The sequence below is a fragment of the Triticum aestivum genome, chromosome 2B, assembly GCF_018294505.1.
Source record: "Triticum aestivum cultivar Chinese Spring chromosome 2B, IWGSC CS RefSeq v2.1, whole genome shotgun sequence".
Classification (NCBI taxonomy): domain Eukaryota; kingdom Viridiplantae; phylum Streptophyta; class Magnoliopsida; order Poales; family Poaceae; genus Triticum; species Triticum aestivum.
The window spans coordinates 467,081,323-467,094,959 of NC_057798.1; the positions used below are offsets into that span (position 1 = coordinate 467,081,323).

General features: G+C 41.5%; 1 protein-coding gene across 3 annotated transcripts; it reads right to left on the reverse strand.

Moving 5' to 3' along the window:
• Positions 1-4,478: 4,478 nt before the first annotated feature.
• On the reverse strand, positions 4,479-13,369 carry LOC123045493 (ATP-dependent DNA helicase Q-like 4A). Of its 3 annotated transcripts, XM_044468569.1 has the most exons (26): positions 13,207-13,369; positions 12,120-12,491; positions 11,979-12,036; positions 11,497-11,565; positions 11,170-11,394; positions 10,883-11,053; positions 10,659-10,789; positions 10,200-10,563; positions 9,984-10,115; positions 9,535-9,621; positions 9,328-9,461; positions 8,847-8,967; positions 8,536-8,687; positions 8,332-8,467; positions 7,484-7,607; positions 7,342-7,412; positions 7,211-7,279; positions 7,017-7,127; positions 6,755-6,913; positions 6,584-6,664; positions 6,238-6,399; positions 6,058-6,110; positions 5,546-5,645; positions 5,376-5,467; positions 5,221-5,298; positions 4,479-5,115 (listed from the first exon to the last, which is right to left on the reverse strand). In XM_044468569.1, exons 2-26 carry the CDS (start codon positions 12,311-12,313, stop codon positions 4,686-4,688), a joined length of 3,504 nt encoding a protein of 1,167 aa, XP_044324504.1. In that variant the 5' UTR covers positions 12,314-12,491; positions 13,207-13,369; the 3' UTR covers positions 4,479-4,685. The 3 variants fall into 3 exon arrangements, with proteins under 3 accessions (XP_044324504.1, XP_044324503.1, XP_044324505.1); XM_044468568.1 differs by having other exon boundaries at positions 11,170-11,565; XM_044468570.1 differs by having other exon boundaries at positions 4,990-5,115; positions 5,225-5,298; positions 11,170-11,565.
• Between the last annotated feature and the right edge of the window lie 268 nt (positions 13,370-13,637).

Genomic DNA, 13,637 nt, shown 5'->3' on the forward strand with positions numbered 1-13,637 from the left:
CTTTCCTTTTTAAAAGTTTTAGGTTCCCCTATATATTTTTTTGTTTTTAAACTTTTCTAAAGCACACAACAAAAATAAATGACTATGTAAAACTTCTAGGTTGTCTCCCTGGCAGCGCTTTCTTTGAAGCCATTAAGCTAGGCATAAAGTGCTCAAGTAATTGATCCACCCGGATCCCAAGGTATATCAAAGCCAGTTTTAATTAACAATGATTTGTAGTTTAGTATTGAGAACAAAGCAACATATATCATGTAACAACAAAGTTAACTCTCTTCCTATGCATCGGCATGTCATAAAAGAACAATTCATGCACACATAATAAAGGCCGATACATAGCATAAAAAGTTTCTTGTAATTTATGTATTGGAAACATAGAGAGGTGGAGATGTAGTTCCTCTCTTGTAATAATTGCAAGTAGGAGCAGCAAACACATGCATATTATATTCACCAAAATCATCATGTGTAACGGTAAAATGCACCCCATCAATACAATCCTTAATAAGTGCAAACTTCTCCGATATAGTGTAGTTGGGAGAATTCAAAAAGATAATAGGACTATCATGTGTGGGTGCAATAGCAACAATTTCATTCTTAACATAAGGAACTAGAGCAAGTTCATCTACATAAGTATAATTCAAATTGGCATCTTGGCCAAAAGCATAGCAAGCATCAATTTCATCAAAAAGGGATATTTCAAATGAATCCAAGGGATCATAGCAATCAACATATCATTCATCCTTCGGTAAGCACGAAGGGAAATTAAATAATGTATGAGTTGAAGAGTTACTCTCATTAGAAGGTGGGCACGGGTAGCTAATCCGCTCTTCCTCCTTTTGTTCTTCGCTCTCCTCCTCATCTTTTTCATCCAATGAGCTCATAGTTTCATAAATTTCTTCTTCCATAGTTTCCTGTAAAATATTAGTCTCTTCTTGGACAACGGATACTTTCTCAACAAATGCATTAATATCGGCATTGTATTCATAATTCTCATAGCAATATTTAAGTATAGCATAATTTTCTGGTATGTAAACAACATCATCAAAATTTTCACACTTTTCAAGCAAAGATTCAATTTCATGAGCACCCTTAAAAGCAACAAATTCTTCTATTTGTTTCACATCATAGTAATCATATATACCATTAGCATAAGAAGCCAAGGTTTCATTATCATTAAATTCACATGAAAAGGGAAGGTGTGGAGCCTTCATCGTAGAGCAACAAGTATAATCATATCTCAAGCGTAGATCCCAAGCATACCAATGCAACATAGCAATTTGATCCTATAAGAGTTTCCCTTTTTGATTCAAACGAATTAATGTTAATTCATCGTTTCTCCCATTATCAAGTTGAATGGGGTTTTCTCAGGATTATCAAAATAGTGTTTAATATTTTCCACATAACGAGCATCGAGGGTTTTAGGAGGTTCCCAATCTCCATGAGTAGAAAGTACAACCAATTTTTTTGGTATTCCATGTTCCATATCTATAAATAAAATATAAAACAACTTAGAAACTAAAAACTACTTAGTGATAAAGCAAATAAGCACACACGAGAATATTCACCCCACGCTATTGCTTCCCAGCAACGGCGCTAGAAAAAGGTCTTGATAACCCACAAGTATAGGGGATTAGTTGTAGCTTTTTGATAAATAAGAGTGCCGAACCAAACGAGGAGCTAAAGGTAGGATTTATATGCCCTTCAAGTTCTATCGACCACCCATACAACTCTTTCGCACACTTATGTTCGTTTTACCTAGAACATGTATAAAACTATTTTGTAGGTGTGATGCTAGAACTACTTTGCAAGAATAAAACTAGGAGTACTTTGCAAGATAATAAAGTTAATTGTTTAGTAGAAAGTTTTTTATAACACAAGAGAAGTATTTTGTCCCTGGGCAATCGATAACTAGACAGGTAATCATTATTGCAACTTTATATGAGGGAGAGGCATGAGCTAACATACTTTCCATACTTGGATCATATGCACTTATGATTGGAACTCTAGCAAGCATCCGCAACTACTAAAGATCATTAAGGTAAAACCCAATCATAGCCTTAAGTAACAAGCCCTCTTTACTCACATAGGCAACAACCCCCTTACTTGGGTATAAGCTTATGTCACTCTTGCCACCCACTATAAGCGAATTATGAATGTATTGCAACACCCTACAGCGGGAACCCCTCATGCTTGCGCAATACAGAGGGCATCATAGGACAGCAGCAAAATAAAACATACAACTCAAACCAATCACGATCATCAATCAACCCATAGGACAAAATAAATCTACTCAAACATCATAGGATGGCCATACATCATTTGGAAATAATATATATAGCATTAAGCACCATGTTTAAGTACATATTACAGCGCGGAGAAGAGGTGTTACACGGCTGCAAAGAGGGGGAGAGAGTTGGTGATGACAGCTGCGAAGTTGTTGGTGTAGGTTGCCGTCACGATGATTGCCCCGGCGGCGTTTCGACGCCATCGGGAGAGAGAGCCCCCTCCTTCTTTTTCTTCCTTGGCCTACCCCCTTAGATGGGAGGAGAGTTCCCCTCTGGTCCATGGTCTCCATGGCGGCGGAGGGGCCCCTCCGAGATTGGATCTCTCTCTCTCTCTCTCTCTCTCTCTCTCTCTCTCTCTCTCTTTGTTCTCTTCTGTTTTCCGTTCCTGTTTTCTGGCCGAAAACCGTTTCGTAAATATCTGGAGATACGTAACTCTGATTGGGTTGTAATTTTAACATGATTTTTTCGGATATTATATTTCTTCCGGCGAAAGAAGGGCAGCAACCGACCTACGAGGTGCTCACTAGGTACCACGGTGCGCCCTAATGCCTAGTGGGCCCCTCGAGCACCGTCTTGCGTTGATTCTTCTTCCAAAAATTCACATATATTCCAAAATAAATCTTCGTAAATTTTTATCGCATTTGAACTTGTTTGATATGGATATTCTGTACAAAAAATGCAACAAATAGGAACTGGCACTGGGCACTAGATCAATATGTTAGTCCCAAAAATAATATAAAATGTTGCCAAAAGTATATAAAAGTTGTAGAATATTGGCATGAAATAATCAAAAATTATAGATACGACGGAGACGTATTAGACGCCAAGCGGAGAGCCATCGCGCGAAGATCTAGAATGATGATGTTGATGGCGTCTCAGTCCGGGGGCGGTTAAGCGGCCACGAAAGCTGCAAGTAACCACACATTTTGAAAATTGCGTTAGTGGTACGGCGGAGAGGCACATGCTAGATGATAAGACGATTGCGGATGGGGCGCAGGGGCTGGCGTTGGCGCAATGGCCTGATAGAGGGACTTGGTGGAGAACCGACCGGAGGGATCCAAGCGCCAGGAGATTTGATCGGACGGCTGACCCACCTCCGCGGAATGGAGCGCGATGCAATCCAAGAGGTCCTGCCACTCAGTCAACTTCAGTTGTCCAAACGGCCACCTGGACGGGCACATTAGGTACCATCGTTACGAAGAAAATCCCCGGAAACCAGGCGACGAAGGAGTGATCCTCAGCCCATTTGTCGAACCAGAATAGGGTCGAAGCACCCGCCCCTATCGTGATGGAAGTCCTGATGCGAAAGACCAGGAGGAGCTGGATGATGGACTGCCAGAACAGCGCGCCGACCGGGACAGACTTGTGCCACCACCGGGGCCGCTGGATGCTGCTTACGTGAATCGGGGTCGTTTGCCGGAGGCAGGCCGCTCTCTCGAATATTTTTCGCGTCCGTGGAAGGAGCAAAAACGATGAGGAAAGCGAGCAAGCGGGGGAAGGTTATGCAGACGACGTGCAGGCTTGTTCGGTGGTTCGCGCGTCGTTATCCAATCTCGCGTCACTACTCAAACAAATCTTTTTTTCTTGCGGGGACTACTCAAACAAATCAACCGGAGGCGTTTGACATGTCGCATGTGTGATATAGAGTAGTATCTGAGCCTTTAAAGGTTGACTTTGGTGATTTCAAAGGGACGGTGATGTCTCCGGCCGGGACCTGCCGCCGAAATGACTCGAGAAAAATAAATGCGCAGCTCCTGTCATCGGGTTAAGGAAAGCGACCATATCTCCCTTTAATAATATTGTGTATTTTAAGAAAAGAAGAGCATCTTCAAACGATTCTTTCGCAGAAATGAGAATTTCAAATCAGAAAAGTGTAATGCTAGTACTACTGCTTCACAAACACACCTGGAGATCGCTGTCATATTAAAGCGAGCATGTTGGTCGAATGGAACATGCCACCTGCGTATTGGCAAATACAAAAATTGCATTGGTTGCCCAAGGTAGCTAGGCCCTTGCAGTCTTGCAGAACATACCGCGACGGCACATGCAAATGCAGCCTGCTTCAGGGTTCAACAAGCAACAGCCAACAGCAACAGGCAACATGCATCAACAAACAGGCAGCTAACTGACGGCTTCAAACAGAAGCCACATCTGCTACAATCCACACCTGGGTACACCAAGACTGAAGATGCAGCATAATCAAGCAACCTCTCTCGGCAGGTAATTCTCGTCAGACAGTTCCCATAAGACACTAGTCTATTACTGCAGTGTGGTACATACATTTTCATGTCCACCGAATCCAGACTACCCCACAGAAGAATATCATGTTACATTTGCTACAGCCTACAAGAACTACCCTGAAACACGAGACCTATATATATAAAGGCTTAGATGCCTACAAGCCTAGTTGGTGTATTTAAATTCTTCAAATATATTAGGTGTGGGGGTGTTACCGCCGGCTGTCCACTTGGGCAAAACCCTACCAGAGGCCAGAGGCTGTTGAACGCTGCTGCACAGCTCATCCACCTCCTCACATCCGTCCAAGTCAACATCTATGTAGCGGACGTCTTGGATCACGCTTGCAGCATCAGGTATTCCCTGCTTGCCGTTTCGTGTATTTCCCATGTGTTTCTTGGACTGAACTGTGCGTTCTTCAAAGTCATTGCCGTTACCAGACGTGTCAATGGCGGTGAAGCCCCTTCGCTTCTTCACGGCCTCATTTTGCTCATTACTGCCGCCGCTGCTGCTGCTTCTCTTGCTTCCGTTTGGAAATTGGTTGAGAAACTCCTCTATGGTTGCAAGTACGCGATCCCCATACTTGTTGAGCTTCACCCTGAAAGAAAGTATGTAAAACGATGAGTAATGCTTGCTTTAGTTCCGAGAGCTGCGTTGCCAACCTTACAATGTGCACTGAAAATATTGTTTTTAGAGTCATTACTTGCCGATGCCATTTATCTCCAAAAGTTCTTCTTTTGTCCTTGGTATCCGAGTGCTAATTTCCTTCAGTGTTTCATTTCTGAACATGAGTAATTCACCACGTCAGAAGTCAGTCAGCGAGTCCTTGCACAGCTGAAGGTATAACATGAAACTTACTTAAATATGTGGTGTACACCACATCCTGCAGTACCCTCCGCTATCTGAGACCTGAGGATTCTTAAAGTTTCATAGAGCAGCGATGAAAAATTCTGCAATTGAGAATAGACTTTAGAATGAACCAAAATAAATACACACAAGAGGATTTACTATAACTAATGACCAACTACCTCGTCCATTTCACTCTGCCGTTGAACAGTCTTATTGACTTGTGAGATTGACGATTCATCAAGTTTCCCCATCTTCGGGGCTTTGTCAGCAGTGGGAAACCTGCAAAATAACATACAAATCATACATTACATTGTGCAAAAAAGCAATATGAGTGTCAACTTATACTGCCAAAAAATCTTCATACTCAACGAAGTCTCAATCATAATGATATTTGACATTATATATATTCAGTTCTACAAATCAAGATCAGATTGTCGGTAACATCATATTGTGCAAACCAAATTTAGAAGTGCAAACTGATACTGCCATAAAACCATCACTTAAAAGACATTATTAGTTAATGATGGACCCTAGAAAGATTTTTGGCGAACTCATGAAAAAGAACCGTATGGTCACACAAAAAAGGAAATATTTCTCAATGAAAGCAAGACATGTAAATCAAACTTGAAGAGAAGAGACAAATGCAGAACATCCAATAAATTTTATAACATGTACAAGACAGAAAACTAACTTAAGGACGATCTGATTGCCAGAGCGAAGACCACCAACTTTAACCTGATTCGCCTGTTCAACAAAAAAACAGGAAGGAAAACGTATGTATAAAACCAAGGCAGCTACAAGAAGGTTGCCAAAAAATCATCTCAAAAATAAAGTAATAAACCAACCAGGGATCATGTATTCCCTCAGCTACCTTTAAAACAGATGATACTGATCCATACGTATCACTCTTTTTGACATCCTCGGTAAGTATTCCCTCAGTTACTAGATGCCGCAGTACTCTTGCTGCCTCGCCTTTAGCTAGATTCTTCCCAGCCCCATGAAGAGGCAAATTATCATGACGGTTCTTCTTGACCTAAATGCAATAGTTGAAAAGATTTACAATCTAGGCGCAAGTATGTAGTTTCACCATGATTTCTCCAGCAAGAAGCCAGGATGCACAATATCCAGACTGTAGAAAGTAAGTTGACACTGGTAGCAAGTGACAGAATTAATGAACTTCAGAACAATAATTCCGAGCATTTAGCAGAATGGCATACATTTTGGTTTAAGGAACCCCTGTAAACTTCAAGAATATGAGAACTCGAACATGACTGCCTTGTCGTCAAGACCAGCTCAACCTAAAAGAGCAACAAGATGGTGATGTAAGTTCACAGAGAAGTGTGCATGTGTTCAGGAGGCAGGGCACAGCTATCTACTTAGGCACCTACCAATTGCTTAGCAATATTGGTCACATCTTTCTCAATCCATCTCAATCCTTTCTTGCAATTATCACATGTTTTTGAACAATGTGATGGATCAAATGTCTCTCCAAAGTGGATCAGTTGTAGTAAACGTCTGCAATCCACATCATTTTCGCAGTAACTAACCTGTAGAAGGAGGAAGGAGGGGGGGGGGGGGGGGGGGATACATGGTTATGATGGCTTCCAAACTACACCTCGACGAGCAAAACGCGTATAGAATTATCTATACCATGCACAAGAGATTCTCCTTGTGTGTTGCAAGTGCTTGCCCATGTGAGGACGAAGAGCTTGATCTTCCTTGCTCTGCAGATCCTTGTGTAATCATGTGTTTGACACGAATCTAGATAGTTTGACAAGAAAATTACTTGTTTGTGATGATTGATGAGATGACAGGCTGGCAATATAAGGTACCACTAGACTTACATAGTCAGAATAGTTATAATACAGCACACAAGATGAGCGTTGTCCATCTCTACCAGCACGTCCACACTCCTAAAAGAAAACTCGGTCATAAAACAGCTTAAATCATGCAGTTTCCTGTGCAGACTCCTTACCTGATGGTACCCTTCAATTGATTTGGGAAGGGAATGATGAATAACAAAACGGACATCGGGTTTATTGATACCTGCAAATTGGAACATTAACATGGAGCGCTGATAAATAATTCATTTCAAGATGTTTCCAAGATCACATTACCCATCCCAAATGCAACTGTGGCACAGATTATGTTTATCTTATCCATACTCCATAGCCTCTGAACAGCTGCTCTATCAGAAGGCTCCATGTTACCATGATAATGTGATGCTTGGTGCCCATATTCCTGTGTCAATAAACAGGAAACAGACAAGATTAGTCAGACAGGTCAGTAGTTCAAATGCTAAGCACTTCAAATTTGCATAGCCCATCCAATTTCTATTTTCTGACTAAATCCAATTACAGCCTTGGGATTTATCACATCATCAGACTAGCACAATTAAAATGTTGACATCAACTTATGCACTCTAAAACCATCAGGTACTGACATGGCTCCCACTTGAGCACATAATGAGACTGCTACATGTAAATCTGGGCAAAATATCATGAGCTGTGCACTACCAAACTCTATCCAGCATGTTTGAGTTAAGAGACCAACTATAATTTTAAGATTTGGTGCATTAATATTAGTTTAAGCATGAATTGTTGATGGCGCAAACCAACATGTGTAACTAATTTTACCAAACGGAGACTAAAACCAAAGTGCGACTCCTTTTACAAATATGGGGCCCAAATGACAAAAAAACATGGAGCCCTTTTTCACTGACATGTGTGTTCATCTATATTCCGTAGTGGTAAAGATGTCTTTGTAGAGACAGGTGCTCAGGAATCAGGATAAACAAGATTGACCCAAAATAAAATTGAACATCTATATTTAGCAAAAGCTGGAAAACACATGAGAATACTGAAAAGATTGGTATGGATGGATTTGCTCCAGCAAACAATATTAAATATCGAAGGAGAACACAGCATGCTTGAACAGTGAACAGCTTAAAGTCTGAAGAAGTAACCCTCAGTTTTTCGGCCACTTTTTCACAGTCCATTCTTGAAAGGCAATATATGATGCCGCATTCTTTAGGATGATTTTCACGGATAAAGCAATCTATATCCTCGAGACATTTCTTTGTCTTGGGCATCACAATATACCTGCAAAACTTGCGCTGAGACGATTTGTACAGTTGAAGTTGTATGTCAAAATATTCTGACAGACATACCTCAGATTGGGACGATTAAAACTCTGTTTGAAAACAACACAGTTTGCGAGGCCTAGAGCTTGCACAACATCTTCCTTAACACTCGCAGTTGCTGTTGCAGTCAAGGCCAGGACTGGTGTCTCTGGGAACTTTTGTTTTAAGAGACCTAAATGCTGAGAGATCATGTACGAAAGTTATATACAATTATTGTCTCTTACTCCATATCAAAATATAAGACGCTTTTCGACACTATCATAGTGTCAAAAAACGTCTTACATTTTGAAACAGAAGGAGTATTTGACATGAACATATGTCTTCCTGATAGAAAGTACCTGGTAATCAGGTCGGAAATCATGGCCCCACTGGCTTACACAATGAGCTTCATCAATAACAATTCTTGAAAGATAACCTCGTGAATATAAAATTTCCAATTGTCTCAGTAGAGCATCACTCCTGTACCCAGGAAATTGCTACCAGTTACTACCAAATACATTGATAGTAGAACAGACATAAATGATGAACTGACAGAGAAGAGTGTAACTGTACAAGCGAGGGACTAATAGAGAGCTTAAGCCTTAAGTGCATTCAGGGATTTCAAATGTAGATGTTAGGTAAAAGAAAGGAAATGTACCAACTAATTTTGATCTGGAAAAAGTGAAGTACTAACGATGCCACCAGGTCATACTAAATAAGTATGGAAGTTACACTATATTGCAGAAGGATAATTTGGAACAGCAGTTAAGAGATGATGCAGCCAAGTCCAAATATAACTACTTCAGACCTGTGATGTGGAATTTACGACATTCCACTTACTTAGCTATTTTTTCTGGAGTAACATATAGTAGCTTATAGTTGCATGTAGATGCAGGAGACATTAGATCTCTTAATATTCTCTGCTGCTCTGTCCATTCCAAGTTGGCACTGAGGTAAGTTGCAGGAATATTTGCCTGCTCCAGACAGGAGGTGAGTGGTCAAAAAAACATCAAGAAATATGTTCTAGGAAATGAGATAATGTATTACCTGTGATAAATGCATGATCTGGTCCTGGATGAGTGAAACAAGAGGACAAACTACTAGCGTTATGCCCTCATCAATGAGAGCTGGAAGCTGCAAATTAATAGACGAGTGTTCAGTGCTAATTTGAGGAAATAAAATCTTGCAGATGGAGTTAGCAGTCAATGCTGAATAAATTGGATTGTTTTAATTTCCTGCAAGACCGTTGATTAATTAATTCATAACGCTCATCTGATCAAACTCTTTTAGAAATTATCTCATCTTCCATGTTTAAAACTTCAACGTACCACTTGGCCAGTAGTATCATACATATGTGAGCACTAGAAAAGACAAAAGGCAAAGGAGTAACAAATTCACAAAAATCACCACTGAAGAGCCAAAAGGTGTATACAGTATTTCAAATATGCATATCATATCAAACAAGGGCGGGAATTTGTAGAAGAATGGTTTATTACCTGGTAGGTCAAACTCTTTCCACCCCCAGTTGGCATCAAAACAAAAACATCACTACCATTCATTGTGGCATTAATTATTTCTCGCTGATTTGGGCGGAAAGAACGGTTTCCAAACACTCTCTTGTTGTGGACCTGAAGATGCAGTCAAACTTAGTGACTGTCATAAGCCAATGTTAATGAAGTAATCAACAGTTGATTTTGAAGAAAATAAATAACCTCAAGTTCCTTGGTCCATGGAAAATCTGTGCTGCTCCACTTCTTATCGCCAGAACCGTCGGTGAAGCTAATATCTATATTTCTACGGGTGTAATCTCTCTGCACCGATGTTAACGGTATGTTACTATCCATGTAGGTACATGGAGCAGGAGTATAGCATGAACCACCGTCCCAGGGTGCATTCATATCATAAAACTGAGATTGGGATCTATTATTGTCCACAAAAGTGCTTGGGGTCATAGGGGGGTGATGCCCTTCTGCAGCTGTTGTGGAGGCCATAGAGTGTGATCTCTGCCGCTCATCGTCTTGGGTTGGCCTCGCCATATAATCCCCAAGTATCTGGATCTGTTTATTTAGATGTGCACTGCAGTGTATAACCACAGAAAATATCAGTATTAATACTGGTAAACCGAGCTTCATAATATACACAAAAATAATCAGTAGGCCCAAGAACCAAACCGCTGTTGACGAAGCTCTTCAGAATGTTGAGGATTGAGTTCTCCAGAACCATCAAGAAGTTTATTGGATACTGCAATCAACTGATCCTTCATCCCTTGCAAATGATAATTCGGCTCTGGGCAAAAAGCTAGCTGCACAAGTTTTGTATTAACTTGTGAGTTAACATGCTGAAATAGCTACTACCTGAACAGCATGAATGATGATTCAACTAATACTTTGCTTACCTTGTAACCATGACTACAAATTTCAGAGAGTTCTTGTGGTAAACTATTATCATCTGAACCTGTGAAGTTACACTTGTTTCCTGATGGAGTTGACATTTGCCGGGATGCTAACCCTCTCGGTGTATTTGTTGCTTCATAATGTTCCATAACTATGCGGTCCACATCAATACTCTGGAACATAACTAGATTTGTCACCAATTATGATATGATAAGATGGTATGTTCATCTAATTCTGGGAAGATAATTCAGTAGATAAAATATCAAATTTATCAGATTAAAGCACCTACCGCCAGAATCTCGTCATCATCCATGGCATCTAACTTATCATCAGCACACATGTTATCAGCAACAGGAACAGTCTGGCATGACATAGCATCAGTTCTGGCAAAACTGCTCTGATATGTTGTTCCAACCACATGGTTGCTCTGGTAAACCGTTGTACAGGTGCTTGCCAGCCGATGGCTGCTATTTTGCTCCAGGATACCACTTTCAGTGCGGCGATGCAGACTTTCCTGAGAGGGAATTGTACTTTTCGGCACATTATCCAATTTGTTGGCATTATATGAAGAATTTGTTGCATAAATAGGAGAAAATTCCCTGCCACAATCTTTCACCTTTGCAGATAAACCAGGTCTTAAATAATTCTTACAGGTCACCTGGGTGTTACACACAGAACGCCAGGCCTGTCATAGAAGTGCCATTAGATAATAACCACACAAAAATGAACAGAACACACTGAACTTTTTAGATAGTGGCAATAAGGTTTATGCTTTTTTTTCAGCAAATTGATAAACTGGAAGTAAAAGACAAGACAGGATTGAATTTACAGACATGCAGCAAGTGGGTAACCAGTCCTAACTCCAACAAAATGTGATGCGCCTTTAGTGGACAGCTAACAAGTTTAAAAACAAACTGTCCTAGTTTTGCACTTAGTCAAGACAAACAAGCGCCTAATAGCTTTTATAACATGGTTTTGAAAGAAAACTGCTTCTTACAGTAAGATTAGCAAAATCTACAGGTCAAAGTGATCGTGTAGCTATAGCACTTTTAAGCATTGTGTGATGATTCATAGCATGTTACAGTATTATTGCCATACCTTCTCGATCCATGGAACTCGAAGGCGTTCTGGGCCTTGAATTTTACAAGCAGCGGACCTGGGAATATGAGTTTTGTTGCTGATGCGGTGAACAACTGTCTCTAGGATAAGATCAACTAATTGCATATAACAGAACTATACCTTAAAGAAAGCATTGTATTGCAGTTCGCTTCTGGATTTGCCCTTTGTGTTGGTAAAGAGAACAGAAAGCTTGAACTCAGAAAGTCATCTTTGCTAAGGGAGCTTTGTATAGCATTTGCATGATGTGGCCAATTGACTTTTGGAGGCTTGTCATTGCAGCTGGAGCCAGCGTTCAGCTTGTTGCTTCCTTGCATTCGCTGCTATGGTAATTAGGGCATGAAGTGCTATTGAATGTTTGGTGATGAGATCTCACAAAGTCAGAAGCCAAAACCAAACTGAGGTGTGTAAATAGCACTTGCGTGGTTTTGCCAGCATGTGCGGGCAGTCTGAAAATGCCTCAAATTGTGTGATAGATATAACTTAGCTGCACGCCTACAACAATATGATGTAAGAAACAGAGTAAGAAACAAAACATGTAGGATTAAGCATGCAAATGATGGTGAATCACGTATACATCACTAACGATGCCTGCGTTAGCAACTGCCACGGTGAGATCATATCAGAAGCTCAAGACTTTACTGAAGACAAGCTACAGATAACTTAAAGCTGGTTTAAAATAGTATACCTAAAGATGTTATCCATATTAGGGTTTTGACCAACCATCACCGGAGCTCACAGAAAATGCGGAAACAAACAGATAAGGGAGACTAAGTCCAGTTATCCTGTCGATCGCAGCGGTTCTAAAACAGGCATGTGCTCAGCGATGAAATAAAGTATGAGATGAGCCATATTCCATCAATTGCGCCTTGCGGACATGATTCTGTTCAAATTATCGAGAGGGCTGAAAACCAATGCATTTTTGGCCGTGCACATGCCATACACACACAGGGTTACGTTTTGGCTGGGAAGAAATTGAACAAACCCCTCCCCCCGGAGGCAGGCATTCCGTCGAACACCCTATCCTCGAACCGTACAGTCAGCCCCACCCAAGGACCGAAAACAACCCCTCCTCGCCGCTCCCAGCCACGAACACGATAAGAGATCCCGCGGCCGCGGTGCCGCGTGAACTCCCCACCAGAAGGGTCCCCGGGAAAACACGGAAAATTGCAGAGACGGGAAGCGACTGGGTCGGGGACAGTGAGATCACCTGGCACCGACGAGGCCGCGGAGGCTGAGGCGTACGCGCGCGCGCCGGAGAGGGAGAGCGAGAGGCCGAGCCCTAGTTTTGGGGAATGGGGAAGGAAATCTGGGTGGGTTTGTGCGGAGGGAATGGGCAGCCGCCGCGCGGGATACGGTACACGGGAAAATTGAAAAAACTTCCCCCGTGGAGGGAAACGAATTTAGGGAACCGGCACCCCCCCTGACCCGGTGATCCTCTGGTTAGCGCGGTGGCCGTTGGATCGGCGGTTGAGATCTGTGCCGGGTGTTCGCAACGGTGCTCAAGTTTCAACGGGTAGATTGTGTGTGAAAGGGTATTTGCGCGTGTACAGGAGTGCGAGTGGGATTCCATTGCCCATTTTGGTGATTTTCATCTCGTATTCCAGTGTTTGGGAAATTCTGTAAAGAAAAAAGTAGCGA

Excerpts from the sequence above, each read along its gene's own strand:
- LOC123045493 (XM_044468568.1), bottom strand. The coding sequence starts at position 12,313 with ATGCAAGGAAGCAACAAGCTGAACGCTGGCTCCAGCTGCAATGACAAG. Across the intron at positions 11,566-11,978 it reads GAGTTCCATGGATCGAGAAG|GCCTGGCGTTCTGTGTGTAA; the intron begins GTATGGCAATAA and ends CTTCTATGACAG. Across the intron at positions 10,564-10,658 it reads GAAGAGCTTCGTCAACAGCG|TGCACATCTAAATAAACAGA; the intron begins GTTTGGTTCTTG and ends TATACACTGCAG.